Here is a 17,340-nt window from a genome sequence, read left to right as displayed (position 1 = left end):
GGTTACAAAGCTCACCATTTTAAATCGAACTGTGCCAGTTTCTGAATACTCTGCAGCCACCAAGATATGGTTTTATGGAAAATACTTGGAATTAAATGTGATACATTTTCACAAATAAAGACAAAGTATAAGTGTGCTTACATTGTTCTCCACTGCAAAGACTGAGGAAGAGGCTAGCGTCGTGTCTTTTGAATGTTTTTTTTATACCTAATATCTTTCTTTCTCTGTCTTTCTCTGTCTGGTTATATGTCCCACTCCCGAGCTCCCAGAGTTGTGAGTTTCCACTTCTACCACTTCTTCTTTCCGGACCTGCCTGATCCATCCAGACACTTTTACCCCTGGTTGGAGTCTCTTCTCTGGTTGGTGGTGCTCACTGATGCTGCACTGACCTAATAGTTCCTCATGAGCCCTTGGTTACTGTTGTAGAAAGGACATTATTTACATTTACACTATTCACTGTCCAGTGTCACCCATATCAGGATGGGTTCCCTTCTGAACCTGGTTCCTCTCAAGATTTCTTCCTCATATCACCTCAGGGAATTTTTCCTTGCCACCATTGCCTCAGGCTTACTCATTAGGGACAAATAATAAAATGATGACAAATTTTTCTCTTCTCTGTTTCTATACTTGTCTCTGTGCTGGAAATTTTGAAAACCTGTTCACGACATTATCTCAAACACAGTTGAACAAAGTTATGCCTAAACCTGCTCAAAATGAGCTGCAAGACTGCGTGCTAGTCGACTGCATGTTCCTGATTCTCAATGGTCTATTACACAGCTTCATTTTGTGTTGTTATTAAAGTCATCTTTAAGCTTCGTTTTGTAGACCTATCAGCATACAGTATTAATATGAAGTATATGTTTGCGAGACAGAGTTGGCTGTGAGGCGTATCCGATTCGATCCGATCTCCAAGCTTCTGCTCAAACTTTGTGTTCATTGTGTTCTATAACTAGACTAATATTACATACCAGATGTTTCCATGGCAACTCCTCAGGATATGAATGGTGGAGTGATAAATATACACCCTACAGACAGCAGTGAACAGTTTATTACAGTTTAATTCAACATTTTCATACAAATGCAGTCTCACTGAAAAAAGCAGCAAAGGTCTGTAAACGGTTTAGCAAAAAATCCTCACAAGTCGACACTGCGCTTACAAAAAACGATATGAAAAACACTGCCTCATCCTCGAAACGTCAACAAAAGGCATGCATTTGGCACGAACACTGTGTATTCCCGCAGAATTGAACAATATTCCATCTTATAACACACCGAATGCACCTTCGCAATTAAATTATCCATATCCAAATCGGGTTTGTAAAGAATATAAAGTTATTTCCATACATTTATGCTTGTTTATAATATTTTTGTTTCAGATTTTCTTAATGAAAATCTCCCACACACTGTTAAGAAAGTTACATTTATAAACCTATGAACAGTTTTAGAAAGATTAGAAACCATTAACCATCCAAAGAACCCTTGAGGAGCTATAGTGTTCAGATTCTCAATAAAATTCATGATCCTCTGATTTATGTGCAAATTACTAAACAATTCACATTAATAGCATATAACTAACGTTTTGTTGTTAGCATCCCCCAAGCACATTGATTCGATTGGTGGTTTCATGAAGATTAGTCTTAAACATACCTCTGTATTTAAAGATCAGCATCAGCGGGATATTCAAACATTTCTTCAAAATCAATGTTGCTGTCTTGTTTCATATCTTTGTTTCTGAGCTGGGTAGTACTTCAAAAGCATCACATTTGACCACATGTCATATTAATCACTATAAAGTGCCCAGAATAAAAAAAAAATACACTTTTCTGTTTAGAGTAATGAGGTAGAAAGATAAGCTCTGCAGACCCTTCCTCCATAGCTGTGTTTCAGCAGTGTTTTTAGCACAACCTCACCTCATTGCCTTTCTCTCACGTCTCTCACAAGAAGTGTGTAGGGCTTTGTAATGAGCCAGGGAGCTGGATCGGGTTTGTGAGAATAGGAAAAATACGAGAATTTGTGCAGCTGAAGTGTAGCACACTAATGACCACTTGCAGCACGAGGATGAGAGTGTGAAGCAGTGTGTAATGAAGTGGGTTTTCTTGCTCATTTGAATGCTATGTGCAAACCAAAGGTGACCAATTAAGAAACTAGTCAGAGTCAGGGTTGTATCAGCTTGGTAAGTAGCATGCTAAATTACATTTTTTTTGCCATTTTTACAAAGTCTGTGGATGACATAACACATAAAGAAAGTTTGTCTAAAATGTTTTGCCAGTTGCAGTGCAGATCATGGGTAACTTTGGCTCTTGAAGTCTACAGTTTATTAATGATCCTCTGTGGCTATTTATTTATTAGTGTGAACCGCAGCAATGTACTGAATCTGACATCTTATTTCAAATTTGTGCCACTTTTATTTTACATTAACTAAACTAAATTAAACTGTATGTTTATTTGTCACTGGGGTGGTACCTGTAAGTTCAGCACCTTTTATCTTTACTTTTAAAACTAATTACAGAACATAAATAATTTATATAATAGACCTACATTTCGGCTACAAAAGATGAGGATAGAGATTCAGACAGAAGAAAAGGTAATGTATATGAGACATGGTATGTGTATGTAGTATTAAAATCTGATACAGATCGTCAGGTTTGTAAGCAATATTAGGTGATAGATTTCTCGAGTTGCTTCCATGTTGGTTAATCTAAAACCTGAATGTAAATAGTAAATCAGAGATGGAGCACATGTTTGTAATGTGAAAGTAGTGAATGTGAGTAAGCTTCATGTAAACTGCACTGAGTGTACAGTGTACCTTTTCCTGTCACTGAAATGGCACTAAGAGCTGCACATTTTACAGTGTGAACTCTGTTAGAAGGAAACGTGTTTGTAGTGTAGTTTTAAAAGCTAACTGTGGTCCATTTACGCACCATTTTGTAAATGAGAAAAGATGTACATTTGGTACCACCATAGTGACATGGAACATTTTGACTGCGATTTTTGAGAGTGCATCAGTTAAAAATATCACATTTGGAGCAGGGATCCAGCCCAGGGAGCACTGTAAGAGAAGGTCAGCAAGGGAGCGTTAAAAAGTGCATTATCTAAAACAACTCTTAGCTCATCTCGGCTAAAAACGCCCTGCGACTGTTCTGTCGGGGGAAAACGTGAGCAACGGTGCTGACGGTAACGGGCTCAGCGGCTACGGTGGAGCCTCGCCAGAAGTCACCTCTCAGGACAGACCTGAACGCCTTTCTGAACTCCTCGTTCTTCCACGTGTACAGGAACGGGTCGGACACGAAGACGGAGCAGAACAGGAGCCAGGCGCACGTGCGAAACGCCGCCGGTACGGGTGCGAACAGGCCCGCGGTCAGAGTCCACAACACGGGCTCGGTGGTCAACACAAACACCAGACACACGGCCAGCACGTGCACGCCGAGCCGTTTGTCCTTTCTCGGGAACGAGTACGGCAGGTTGTTGACGAGTTGGAAGTGCAGCACGCTCACGCGCTTAGCACTGATCTGCACGCGCCGGAAGATCTTGAAGTAGCAGTACGTTACAACCGCGGTCTGGCCGAGAATGGTGAGCGCTAGGGTGGCAGCGGCCCAGGGTTCGGAGAGCAGCATCAGCAGCATCAATCCGCAAGCGAACGCCGGGCGACGAGCCACCGCAAGCCACGGCGGCAGCAGGCACGCGAGCGCGACGATCCACGACGCGGCGATCATGGCCTGCGCGCGCCTCCGCTGGTAGAGCGCGTGGTAGGCGGCGGGCGGCTTCGTGATCAGCACGTAGCGGTTCACGGCGATCAGCGAGTGCGACAGGAGCGACACTGTGGCGCCAAGGAACAGCAGCGCGTCGCGGGGAGCAGCGCCGTAGAGCGGGGATGGCACTGATGCCGCCACGGCCGCCTCGTGCGGCATCCAGAAGGCGCACACGAGCAAGTCGGCCGCGCAGCCGTTCACGATGAAGGCGTTGCTCGCTGTGCGCAGCTTCTTGAAGCTTAACACCAGACCGATGACCAACAGGTTGAGGACGGTGCCGAGAGCGCACATGAAGGAGAACAGAGCGGCGATGGAGATGCGCTCCGCGGCTCCGGTGTCGCACCGTACCGCCGTGCTGTTCTGCATGACCGCTCACGAGCCTCACTTTCACATCACATCACAGCTCACTGTACGAGCGAAGGGAAGGGAGTGCACCAGCATCGCTCTATCGCTTTATCCGTCTTCCCTGGTGCTGATGCTGCAGCCGCGGTTTTGTACGTACGTCTGTGTTTGTGTGTTTGGGGGGGCGCGCTTCCGCTCTTCATCCTCCCTCTGTTCTCTCTTCTCTAACGCACGCGACCGAGTGAGAGAACATCATCAATACAGCTTTTAATCTGACTGATGCTGAACGAAATGAACACTTAAATGCACACCAATCAGCGGCGCATTCACATAGGAGTGGGGGAGGGCACAATAATAATAATAATAATAACAATAATAATGTCTACATGAGCCATGATTACACGAGACATAGTCACTTTATTTTAAACACCTGTACACTTGCTCATGTATGCACTAATCAGCCAATCAGGTGGCAGCAGCACAATGCATAAAATCATTCAGATATAAGTCAAGAACTTCAGCTGATGCTCACATCAAACATCAGAATGAAGAAAAAATGTGATTAACTATTGATGTTGGTATCAGGAAGGGCTGGTTTTTTGCTGCTAAACTGCTAATGTCCAGGGAATTTCAATTTTGTGTTTGCACAGAATTGTGGAAAATAAATAAATAAACAAACACTGAGCGAAATTTGGGTGGATGAAACACTGTTGATAAGAGAGGTCATGGGAAAATGGCCAGAGTGGTTTGATCTGCCAGGGAAGATATTGTAACTCGACCACTTTTTATAATCATGGTGAGCAGAAAAGCACAAATGTGGTGAGGTGGATAGGCTACAACAGCAGAAGATCACATGAGGACACACTCCTGTCAGGAAAGTACAGGACTCTGGGGTGATCATGGGCACATGTACAAAACTGTACAACTTAAGACCTACTTACATATTTTTAGTGTATAAGTCATGGTACCAAAAGGTGATCATAAAAGCTAGTTTCTTCCAAAATGTGCTTATATTTGCTGGAATCCATCTCCCAGTGTTTTCATAACCACAAAGCATTCAATTTCCTATTTTATCCTATTTTGGTCCAAACATATCTTGTGGCTAAAGAGTTCCATTTTCAGTCCACACAAATCTCACACGTCTTATCTAGATATTGTTTTCCATACATCAGATGTTCATCAGATACATGAGTTTGAAGATCAATGTTGAGCAGAAGGTCCTGCTGAGTATAATGGTGCACTACCACTCCTGTCAGCTAAAACCTTTTACAGCTCTTTGCTGTGATTTGGGGATTTTGCTTTGCCCAGCGAATGTCCAGTTCTACCTGAGAGTTGTATTGGTCTCCCAGACCTTGCACTGACCTCTATAGCTCATTTTATATCCCATTTCTAATTGACATTTCAGACAATTGGAACTGTGAACCAGAAGCATATTAATATATATCTTTACAGCCTTGTCTCTGCTTTGTATGTAGGAATTAGTTTGATTTTCAGATCCTCAGTCAGCTGCACTGGGAAGCACATGGTTAGGGGGTGTAAGGAAAAGTTCCAGAATTTCAAACCTGAAATTTGTTTATTTTTTATTCCTAATAACAATTCTTGACCTACTTAATTAACGAGTCAACTAAAGCTTAACAAGGTAAGAGACTCTTACATAAGAAATGTTCAGCTGCTCAACTTTTGCATACAATATCTATGCAAGTCCGTTTTCAGTGTTCACCTAAAAGAGCTGAACTGAAGAACCGACATGTGGACACCATTTTCTCATCACTATTAAGACCTCAGCATCATCTACAGTTTGAATACGTGATTCACTTCACATGGAAAGGAAATGAAGGAATGGGGTAAAGCGGAGGGATCAATTATCCCCAAGAAAACTACAACAAAGTACAGCCGGCAACACATTCAATTACGAGTGAACACAATTAGCACCTCAAAAAGCACAAGCCGTGGAAACGCTTGCATCTTCAGCCGCCCACTATGCTGCGCCTGCTGTGAAAAGAGCTCAGATTGACAAAAAGCTCAAACCTCCGCTCCATTAAAGTACAGCCATTTATATGCTCTACTGCATGTCATGGAGAATATCTGCTCATTAGATTTCTAAATTTTAATTGCTCCTGCGCTTGTGCAAATAGATGGAAGTTTTTGTATGGTATTAATACCGTACCTCCATTTCCATTCCTCTAAAAAGAGAGTGTGAATGTCTATACACAGAGAAAACAAAAACACCATTTTTGCATCAAATGCCCAAAACAATCAGCATTTTATTCTGTTTTTTTTTTGTTTTGTTTTTTTTTTTTTTAAGCAGTACAGTGTTTTGCATTTCAATGCCTCTCCTGTATATGCAGGATAATATTGTACAGCCGTAGCCTGTATATTTTTATCTGTATATAAGAGGTAGAATACTGAAAATGCCAAAAAATATTGTATAAACATAGAAAAGCAATACATCATCTGGAATGTAGAGAGTGCTGCTACAGGGCCGATGAGGAAACACAGTAATATTAATCAGGCTTATACACACATATGAGCAAACAATAGGATAAAACATCAACCTTTTTTTTTTTTTTTTTTTTTTTTACATTAAATCAGTGGAAATCCAAAAGCAGTTTTAAACCCCATCTGGGTTTAATCGTCAGTAGATAAGTGACACTCATCAGCAACAGTTAAGATTATTAATATTGTAGTTAAAATATTGTAGGTTCGTTTTGTGTCAAACACACAAAAAGATCCAGATCATCTATAAATTTTCCTATAAATTTAAATATAAAACCTAATTTACCATAAGCATCAACATGTCCAACGTACCATATATAACACATGGTATGATACATTAACAGTCCCTGTCGCTACAGTGGCATACATAAGTAGTCACTCCCTTTTCCACATTTTGTCGTGTTACAACCTGGAACAGAATTGACTGAAATTAGGATTAAAACTAGATTAAAAGTCTACACAAAATATACCATAATATTGAAACAAGGGGGGGAAAACAGATATAGCTCAGTAAAAATGACAGTAAAAATTATTTACAAATAAAAGTGCAAAAGTTGTGATTGTTTACAAGTATTCACATTCCCTTCTAAAATAATAATCTGTTATTTAAAAAAAAAAATGTTAGAAAATCCACAGAGCGACATTAAATACATTATTAAATGATAGAAAGCATATGAAGATGGGAATATTTAACGAAGAGATCAAACTTAGGAGTTTCACAGCAATAGAGGTGAATACTGTAATCACAATTTTTATTTATAAATAATATCACAAACTATATTGATTTTTTTTCCCTTATACTTCATTATCATGTGCAAATTTTGGTTTCAGTTTCATGACATAGGTTCATTCCAGTTCCAGGTTGTAACACTACCAAATGTGGAAAAGTGTGCACAAATACCTACAGAAAGCAGTGTATATTTTCTGTGTGCATTAAAAACAGTATTTAGATTGCTTATGTTTATCTGCATCTGTGTAGGAGCTGGATTAAAGTCCTGAAATGTCCCAGCTCCAGTTTGGAGCCGATACAAAATGACACAATCATGCTATAGAGCTGCAGAGAGTACTGGGACCGTTACAGACTCACAGCACCGATCTCTCACACTCCAAGGTCACACCCTCCCATCTCCCCCCACCTCCAACCCAATGATGAAGAGGAGACGTGCAACATGACCAAGCTAAATTATTCTGATAATCAAGGACATTACTAAAGTCACCTGTAGTAAGTAAAATAAGGCCATAGATTAATCCATAGAAATAAACTAACAGAGCAAACGGTCATGCTGCAGATAGACACTAGAACACTAGACAGCAATGAGGCGATACTGAAACTGCAATTGCATTAAGATCCTGTAGGAAATCTTTAGTACAGCTATAAAACTGATATAGGGAGATTATTTACAGCCAATCAGAGAATGATGTATTAAGCATTAAACTAATTTGTTGTTTTGTCAATGTTTTACTTGTTGACAAAATTCAGTACCCCACTGCTTTACAATACAACCATAAAAGAAAACAGGATCTAACCACACTCATGCCTCATTTTGCAGAGCCAGAACTGATCAGTTTGTCTCATTTTTTTAAATTAAATGAACCCAAAAAAGGAATGTAGGACTGAAAATGTGCTTGTAAAACACTTTTCATAAACGGATCAGAAATACGGCGATGGATGAGGCAGACAACATGGACCAAAACATGTCATTGTGTGAAATGTATGCTGTTGGCAGGGCAAAAACTTTTAATAAAATGAAAAATAAAACAAAACAAAGTAAACACACATTATCTAAACTGTGGCGCTTCCATATATAACACATTTCCATATGCCCCCAACTTGTGCTAGTATTTCTTTCCCTGAACACTATACTGCATACATGAACCTGTTAAAGGTTAGCTGGATTAATACATACAATATGTCTTGATCCATCAGTTTAGCCCTCATACTGTAGGTCTGATATGTCATTATAGATTTATACTTTGAAGATCATAACAAAATAGTTAGCTTTGAACTAATTCCCGAAAACCAGAACTAAAACCTGTACACTTTACACGTGACATGAGACAAGCCCGAGATATATCACAGATCAAAAAGTATAGAGAAATAGAAAAAAATAATATCTTTTCTAAAAATAATCTCTTTTCTGAGTATATCTGTGCATATTTTATATTTATATCTATCCATCTATCTATTTTATATATACATATAAAGTAGGTAGAGAGGGAAAAAGAGAGAGAGACGTCTATTTCAAAACATAAGTTTCCTTCAGAGCATTGTTACACTGGATCTATAGACCCAGTTCCAGCACCTTGGGTGTTATTCAGTTCCTTTTGTGCTCACATCGCAGGCTGGATGTCAGTGAGTGGAGAAAGGCCAGGAGGACAGGTTCAGGATCAGTGCAGAGTTGCCGCTTTAATACCGAACACACTCCGACTGAAGGGACTGGGAGAGAGGGAGGAGAATAATAAGAGACAAAGCCATTACCACGCTGAACACAACAACAGAAAATGACACATCACAGCACGGATAAACGTTAGACTAAACAGCTGAGCTTTGAGGCTTATTATTATGGAACAGACAGATGAAAAGAGGAGGAGGGCGATCTCGATGTGGACAGGGAAATTAAATTTGCATTAAATATGTGAAAATTACACTCGCTCTCCTCGCTAATAGACAGGAAACAACATTTGGGCTAAGTAATAGAAAAAGTTGCTGAATATAGATGTACCACATGCATGATCAAGTGCCAATTTGTGCATATTGCTCAAAAGAAAAGCAGCACACGTACAGCAGGAATAATAAAAAAGATCTTAACACATTAGTGGAGGTAATGGTTTTTTTTTTTGAGGTTTGAGAGACGGACACCAGCAAATGGGGATTCAGGGAAAAACCCAAAATGGGTTAATTGCCAATGGGTTTTATTTCTATTTCATGTTCTGTTAAAGTACCTGGACACTGGGGTTAAGCTTAACCACCATGGAAGAAGAGAATGCGTAGATGTGAGGCTAAGATCGAACATTTACCTATAGCTTGAAGATGAAATTATTACTACTGAGCAGCACAATACATCATGTGGTTTTATCAACAGCATAAGAATTATGTGATCATACTTAGTCTATCTACATCTAATGCCTCCTCCAAAGACATCTTTATAAGACAAAATGATGACAGAATAAATTATTTTGTACATGTCCTTGCACAATCACCGCTGATGATGTATTACTTAGGTGTCAGCAAAGCAAATGGAGATCTGGGAGTTATGTCACTTTGTGTAACCACCTGACACAACTGTCATTAACCCACGAGTTAGGGTTAGAAAGAAATCAACCCAGCCTCACTTCTTGCATATGTTGCTGTTGAACTCGGTTCCACAAAAACATCCAAATTCTTTTCTTCCAAAAGCCATACGTGTAGACTTAGCACCCATATGATCAGAAGGATAGGTTTTGTTGTGGTCAATATGACAAATACCATTTCAGGACACTACAGTGATATACATTTATAACTATGATATGCAATAATCATGATAGATAAGATTTTTAAAAACAAACCTATCTATCTATCTATCTATCTATATATATATATATATTTGATGCATTAATACAATGAAAATTGGTGGCTTCCTATCAGAGTTTGTAATTTTTAGTTAACAAACAAAAATATATGTGTATCAAAATACACACAATAACTCAAAAAGATATTTGACATAATTCTTCATAAAATCCACATTATATTGCCCAGCCCTATTTCATTGCTTTCCAAAGTATTTTGTGTGCAAAAACAAATCAGTGAGAAGAAAGAGAAGAAAAAATATTATTGAATTAAGCATGTCTGTCTCTAATAAATAAAAATGAAGGATGCTAACTGAATGGATGAAAAAGCAACAGAACACAGACAAGCTAAAAAAGATACTGCATGATTTTCTGTTTCTTTTTCCAACTCTGAAGCATGTGGGTGTTTTGATCACCCTCACACAGCAACACTGCTGAAAACCAGCTCGCACTCCTCAGGGCTATTTGATGTCTCGTAATCCGTGATGTTTAGCTGTCTGAATGTTTCCACAAAAGCAAACCAAGATTGCATTAGCTATTTACTTCGTACCTTAGGATAGATGTTTACTTCATACAGGCAAGCGTGGGTGAGAACTGACTTTAAATCAATCAAAACAAAGGAGGAGAAAGTTGGGGGAATAACCCAACAGCTTCTTGCTGCTCCACAGCTAGAGTAACCTGGTCTAAGTCATTATGTGTAACTGATGGCAAGGGACAAAAAAAAGAAAAGAATTGTCCCAGTGGAACCTACACCCCTAACTGTGAAAATACATCTATAATGCCAAATCAAAAGTGTTCAGGAATTTTTTATTGTACCTAAGGATGTATGTTCAAGCTGTGAGCATGTAGACATGAATTGGCTCTAACTCCATCTGTTCAAAGGCAGGAGTAGAGTTATCTTGCATCCTGCTGTTGCAGTCACAAAAGGAGATTTAATTGAGCTGAGGGGTGGGTTACAACAAAGACAACAATCACAGGAAATGCAAACACGCCAATATGAGGAAATTCACTTCTGACTTTTCCACATGATTTTTTATGTAACTTTACAGCAGGCTGCTATACCTTTTGAGCATCGTGGTCGCTCTTAATGACATCAACATGCTTTCAGCACTGTTGAATTCTCATATCTGATTGATCAAAGGTGTTGATTAATTTTCAATACTAGTACTACTACTAGAAGGCAAGCATTATTTTCATGTAACATTAACATTGCTCATTCTAATACGTTACTGTTCATCCAAAGATATTTGTACAGCAATCATGCCACATAATCCAAGACTATTAATAAACAGATTTAAAAACAGGATATTTAATTAGCAATTTTTAGAATTGATGTGTTCATGATTTATTTAACATTTATTGTAAGTGCTCTCAGTCTCTGTTAGGCTATCCTTTTTCTCTGTTTTCCTGGTAAACTGATATACCCTGTGTGATTGTGAGGGAAGGGGGTGGGGGGGTGGGGTGGATGGTGAAGCCAGTAAAGAATAACAGCTATAATGTAGGTGAGGAACAGGACATTCTCATCTCTCAGATGTTCCACAACTTTAAATGAAATATAAACCATTACAATGTGTAATCTGGCAGGAATGAAATAAACATTGCAATCACTAGCAAATCTCTGTGGAACAAGTGGCACAACAGACCATGCTGCTACACCAGAATAAAAGCTTGCACCCTGTGCCGTATAACACATTGTGCATTTTATAGTTACTTTTAATGTGGTGCCACATCTGCAAGACAAGTTCTATTCTCATTTACAATTTAGCAGTTGTAAACAGTCATTCCCTCACCAGCCTCTCTTTTTTTCATAAACTCCTCTGTCCTGAAGATGTTGGAAAATTTACAGCTTACAGCTTTAACTCTAACTATTGCACTGACAATAGCAAGTCTTCCTTTAAATGTTAAATAAACATCTATTCACAGAAAGCATCACCATTTTATTATATAAGTATTTATTTATTTATTAACCAACAAGATGTTTTTTAATCTATTTATTATTAGTATTAGATTATGTGGAGTGTCCGGCATACAAGTCCTTGTGAATGAGCCGTTGCTATAGAAACAATGATGTATTACAATAAGAGCCATGTATTTTGCAGTTGGAACTACAGGCAATGGCTGTAACTAGAGGTTACTCCCTAGGCTCCTTAAGTTGTTAATCTAGGCTCTCCTAGATTAACAACTGTTTTTTGGAGAAATATACCAACAGTCAAGTATTATATGTAAGAAAGAATTTTTTTCTGTTTTCCTGGACACTTAAAATAAGACGTTAAATGGCACAAAAACGGTATGAGCCAGGTCACATGTCTGCCCAAGGACTATGCATTGGCAAACATTGGTAGGACTGTGGTCATGATGCCTCAATGAGAACTTTATGCAGCCTACAACAATCCCAGTGCACCAAACAGCAGCATGGAATGAGGTGCAAGTTGTTGTGTTAGTGCTGGAGGCAGCATTCAAGCCGAACCAGAGTACATAGCAGCCAGAACGATTGTGACAGATGGATATAAAATGTTAGTTGTAATCGATATTTAGAGGTTGTTTTAATGGTTTAATAAGTAAGTGTGGGATACACTCGAAATCATGCAGAGGAGTTAAAAGGTACGATGTATTTGAGTGGTGCTGGAAAATTTGTTTCAGCACCTCAATCAATTAAAGCCCACTAGATGACAGCAACTGGGGTATATTTAAAGGCCTTAATACGAGCTTCATTAGAGGATGTGGAAGACAAACACATTGAGTAAAACACTCTGCAGATAATCAGAAGCATTTGTAAAGAAGCTTAGATTATCTTATGTGCTAAAAGCAATATGTAAGTACATGGTACACTCTCTCTCTCTCTCTCTCTCTCTCTCACACACACAAACACACAAAACATTTACATGACAATATAATTTTTTTGTGCAATCTAATTCTTTTATTAAAAACCTTTATTAAAAAGTTATTGCATCAAGTTCTATGCTAGGCTGAAAAGAATGGTTCAGAGAAAAATTATCATTTGCCACATATAGTTTCTCAGTCAAGACCTTTCGTATAAGACAATATATTTTTGTATCAAATGGTCAATGTCATGAAGGCAGCAACAGTTTGGTATCCTACTAAAGAAGCAAACTTCATAGGCATGTATTTATGAGAAAGATTTTAAACATGACATAAACTAACATTATTCATAAGCTACATTAGCTTCATAGCTGTAATGCAAAACTTAAGAATTAAGGGGAAACTTTTCTCTGAACCATCCCTTTAATATTAGCAGAAATAAAGGCATGAGTAGGATTAGAAGGATTAGAAGGATAACATCTGAACAAAAGGAATGACAAAGAATGAAGGAATGTAAAAAGGAGCTGTGAGAGGAAATGCTGCTGTTGCATGCGCAGGGATGTGCAAGGAGGAGGACAAGCTCACTTACAGGAATGGAGCGGCTGAGGTAGCGGGCTGAGGGCCGACTTAGCCCTGTGGTCAGTGGATTCTGACCTGGCTCCTCCAAGCCAAACCTCCCAGTGGTGGAGGCCCCACCAAGACTGCTGTGGTTGTGGTTGCTGAATGTCGAGATCTTGGAATTGCCATTTGAGGCGCTATACTGATCACTGTTGTTGTTGACTTCATAGTGAAAAGTGTTTGCAGCCAGAGACGAGATGCTGGCAAATGTTGCACGGGGGACAGGGAAAGATGGAGGCGAGGAAGGAGATGAGGATGCAAACAAGGGTCGAGGGTGATTCCCAGAGTCTCCGGTGATCACGTACAGGTTGCTCAATGAGGTGGCTAATCTGGAGTTTAGACTGGAGCTGTGGGGGTTGGGGGTGGGGGTGGTGAGGGAAGGAACATGAACATACATTGGGGATGGGATGGTGGACTCATCACTTCAACAAGCTCTACACACACGTTCTACACATCATAACGACAGTAAAAAGATACAGAATGAGCAAAAATATTAGCTCAGTCTTTCTTATTTGTGATTTTTAAAAAACAAAATAAAGTTCAGTGGCTGATGAAATATTAAACATGTCCACCAACTGTGCCAAGTTGCCACAGAGGTCATAATGATTTGGCAACTACTTCTCTAAAAGCAAAGAAACAAAGACAATAGGATGACCTACTTCCCTAGTAAGAGTTTGTAAAGAGAATGGGCCACTCCTTTAAATGACCCAGCTATTTCTCTACATTAGCGTATAGTCACAGAGAGGGAAAAACACTACAAGGGGGCTGAGTGGGGGAAAATACAAGACAAGGAGGAAAAAGAGAAAGAAAAAGAAAGGTAAAAAAGGGATTTATATATCAGACAAGCACATAGGAAACATAGGAAAACATAACATAGTTAAATAACAGAGGTAGTAAAGATGGGGAAAAGCGAACGTAGTGCGGCCCACACAATGTGAGAATGAAGGACAGTGCAGGAATGGAGGAAAATTAAAGGACTACACAACTCACCTCTTCAAGTTGGTTGAGGAAGAAGAGATTCGGCTAATTCTCTTAGCAGAGGCGGAGGTAGAGGCGGGGGTGGAGGAAGAGGACGGCAATTTGGAGGGTTTGAGAGGGGAACTTGGGCCTTGAGTATTGGAGCCAGTCAGTCTACTGTGAAACGTTCACAAGTTGAGAAAAGGAAAACAATGGTGACATTCTGTAAAGTACAAATCATTTTCTGGTGATATAAGATAAAATCAAAACCATTTTTAAGTGAATTATTAAATTGAATATAGAGAATATTATTTGAGTTCATTATTAGAGAGTATTATTCAAGTTCATTTTACTGAAATACTTCAAAAAAAAACAACTGCTAAATCAAATAAATTCTATATCTAATGTATCTTCAAGAGAGGGAGTATTAGCAATTAAACCTACTAAAAAATATCAACAAGTGCTGTATTATATTTTTTGTCTGTTGTATCATAAAGATATACATATGGTACATGTTAAATGACACCTATAAACATGCTGGATGTACTGCCCTCAAGCTTGACCAAAATTAAATATTTAGTCATTGTGAACAGAACCATAACCTTTTTTGTGACTTTAATTAGCTAGAAGCTCCCTGTAGGCATTCTGACCATCCTCATACAGTCTGTGGGCATTTTGATGAATCATAGCACTAATGTGTAAATAATTTTTGGGTAAAATAATCATAAGACACATTGCAATATAATGATACAAAACACCAGAATCAATATAAAACGTTATATTCTGTCCACCTTGTGAATCTCTAATGTAAACACACTGTCCAGCATGCAGAAGCAGTCGGCTATTTTTCAACAGCTAAGTAATCAGCAATAAATGTGGGTATTTTCTTAAAATTGCATTAATATGGTATATAAATGCAGCCCCACATTCCAGATATCAATCAGGGGAAATTCCAGTCATTCTTTCAAACTAGAATTAGTAACACACAAACATTACAATGGTTCTTATTTCTTTTTAACAAATGCACAAAGCAAACTCAAACATATACAGTGAATTTGGCTTTGCACATTTAATATTAACAATTTAAGGGTTAAACAGATTAGAAAATTGATTCCTCAAGACCTTACATGAGCTCATAAAGAGGTAATCAAAGAGCCAGAAATAGCCTGGGTGGAACAATAATGTGGAAGAAAAGGGTCGAGGTGCAGGAAGGAGAGAAAGCACTGTGTTCTGGTACTACTCATTCTTTAGCAGCTCTTCAGCATGAAGAGTTGCCTCTCTCATGTAGTCAAGAAAAAAACAGATGAATGGAGTTTCAAAAAAGGCAGCGGCAGTGTGCACTCATTCCATCTTCATCCATCGCTTTCATTCAAACTTGGTCATTTTGCACTTTTTGTTGTGTTTTTTTGAGCAAAAGGCCATCTGTATAGCTGTCTTTCATTAATCCATCTGTCTATTTCCTCGTAACTTTGTCTCTCTTGCTCAGTGCAGTAAAATGAGTAGGAGGACCATTCTGGTGTGAGAGGCCTCTTCTCTCACCACTCTTGAGACACTGATGTAAATTCAACAACCTCCTTTTGAACAAGTGTGCGGCCCTTAATTAATTTCACACAAAGTGCTAAAAAGCGGGCCGTGCGCATCATCAGAAGCATCATCATGAGCATCACTGATATCTGCATGTGATTGTTCTGCTCTTCAGATGGCCGCTTTGTGAGTTTTGTGAGCCATGGGTCTTGAGAAGGGCGATAAGTGCCCTGTTCTGCATAATGTGTGCTTAATGGTGGGGGAGAAACAATGCTCATAAGTACTGTTAATAGTTGTGTGGTAAATATTGGTTATGGAAATTTTACTGAGGCAAAAAAGAAAAAAAATGTTGCTAATTCAGTTTAAAACAAGGATGCTTTCATTTCGTGTGCTCTTTTTAGTGTATATTTCAAAAGGAAGAGTTGAGATCGAATGAGCCATTAGCCATAGCCATTAACTTCTCACCATTTTCTAGCTACATCTGTCATATTAATGAAAAACCTGACATAGTGCAAATGCTGGATTCAAGTTCCAGTATGCAATGCAGCTATACAAAGCTAAGCAATGCTAAGTTACAGGTTAGATGATGATTAGAGACTCAGCTTGGCTAGATAGATAGCTAGATAGCTAGCTAGCTAGCTAGCTAGCTAGCTAGCTAGCTAGCTAGATAGATAGATAGATAGATAGATAGATAGATAGATAGATAGATAGATAGATAGATAAAAATTCTACTAGAATTTCATTACAATAAAATGAATGCTATTGAACCACATGATAAGATACAAAGATATACCATTATCTACATCATAAACTCATCCATACCTAAACCAAGACCATTAAATTAACATTTTAAACAGTATAAAATCAGTAGAGTTAAAAAAAAATAGAAAAAAAGAGATCGGCACTTCTCAGTGCTTTTATCAAACAGATAAAACACTAACAGCTCATGAAGACAGAGTATCATTAAAAGGAATGATGTTTCAGGATCTACCTATGTTAAGGAACAAAGACAACATCTATGAGAGAAACTGACACTGCATGTTACTATGGCAACCACACACTCGGCACCCGCTCCTATGTAATTACTTTAGCGCCACATCTTTTGTTGAAGAGGCACAGGAGCACAAACCATTAGTCTAAAGCGATTGAGTTGCGAAAATGACTAAGATGGTGCCATGCAATACAATATTATTGTATCAATATGTATTGTATTGTGTTATCATTATACTTTTTTACATTTTAAAGAATAATTACCTTGTTTTATGTTCATATTTTGTCATCGATCTTT

The 17,340-nt window shown here is 38.7% G+C and overlaps 2 protein-coding genes across 5 annotated transcripts in view; both read right to left on the bottom strand.

Moving 5' to 3' along the window:
• Positions 1 to 1,030: 1,030 nt before the first annotated feature.
• On the bottom strand, positions 1,031 to 7,853 carry gpr88 (G protein-coupled receptor 88). Its single transcript, XM_058400586.1, has one exon. The coding sequence runs from the start codon at positions 4,113 to 4,115 to the stop codon at positions 3,105 to 3,107; it is 1,011 nt and encodes a 336-aa protein (XP_058256569.1). The 5' UTR covers positions 4,116 to 7,853; the 3' UTR covers positions 1,031 to 3,104.
• Positions 7,854 to 7,994: 141 nt separating this feature from the next.
• Positions 7,995 to 17,340, bottom strand: part of cdc14ab (cell division cycle 14Ab) — a 35,779-nt gene continuing 26,433 nt past the window's right edge. Inside the window, exons 13-15 of one of the 4 annotated variants that reach the window (XM_058400582.1) lie at positions 14,562 to 14,702; positions 13,543 to 13,918; positions 7,995 to 9,024 (exon numbers count right to left, since the gene is read on the bottom strand). In XM_058400582.1, the coding sequence (XP_058256565.1) occupies positions 8,995 to 9,024; positions 13,543 to 13,918; positions 14,562 to 14,702 (547 nt within the window). In that variant the 3' untranslated portion in view covers positions 7,995 to 8,994. The other 3 variants (XM_058400581.1, XM_058400583.1, XM_058400585.1) reach the window with 3 other exon arrangements.

The sequence above is a fragment of the Hemibagrus wyckioides genome, linkage group LG10 (genome assembly GCF_019097595.1).
Source record: "Hemibagrus wyckioides isolate EC202008001 linkage group LG10, SWU_Hwy_1.0, whole genome shotgun sequence".
In the NCBI taxonomy this organism is placed as follows: Eukaryota; Metazoa; Chordata; class Actinopteri; order Siluriformes; family Bagridae; genus Hemibagrus; species Hemibagrus wyckioides.
This window is presented reverse-complemented; position numbering and strand designations above follow the sequence as displayed.

Coding starts and splice junctions, on each gene's coding strand:
- gpr88 (XM_058400586.1), bottom strand. CDS start 4,115: ATGCAGAACAGCACGGCGGTACGGTGCGACACCGGAGCCGCGGAGCGC.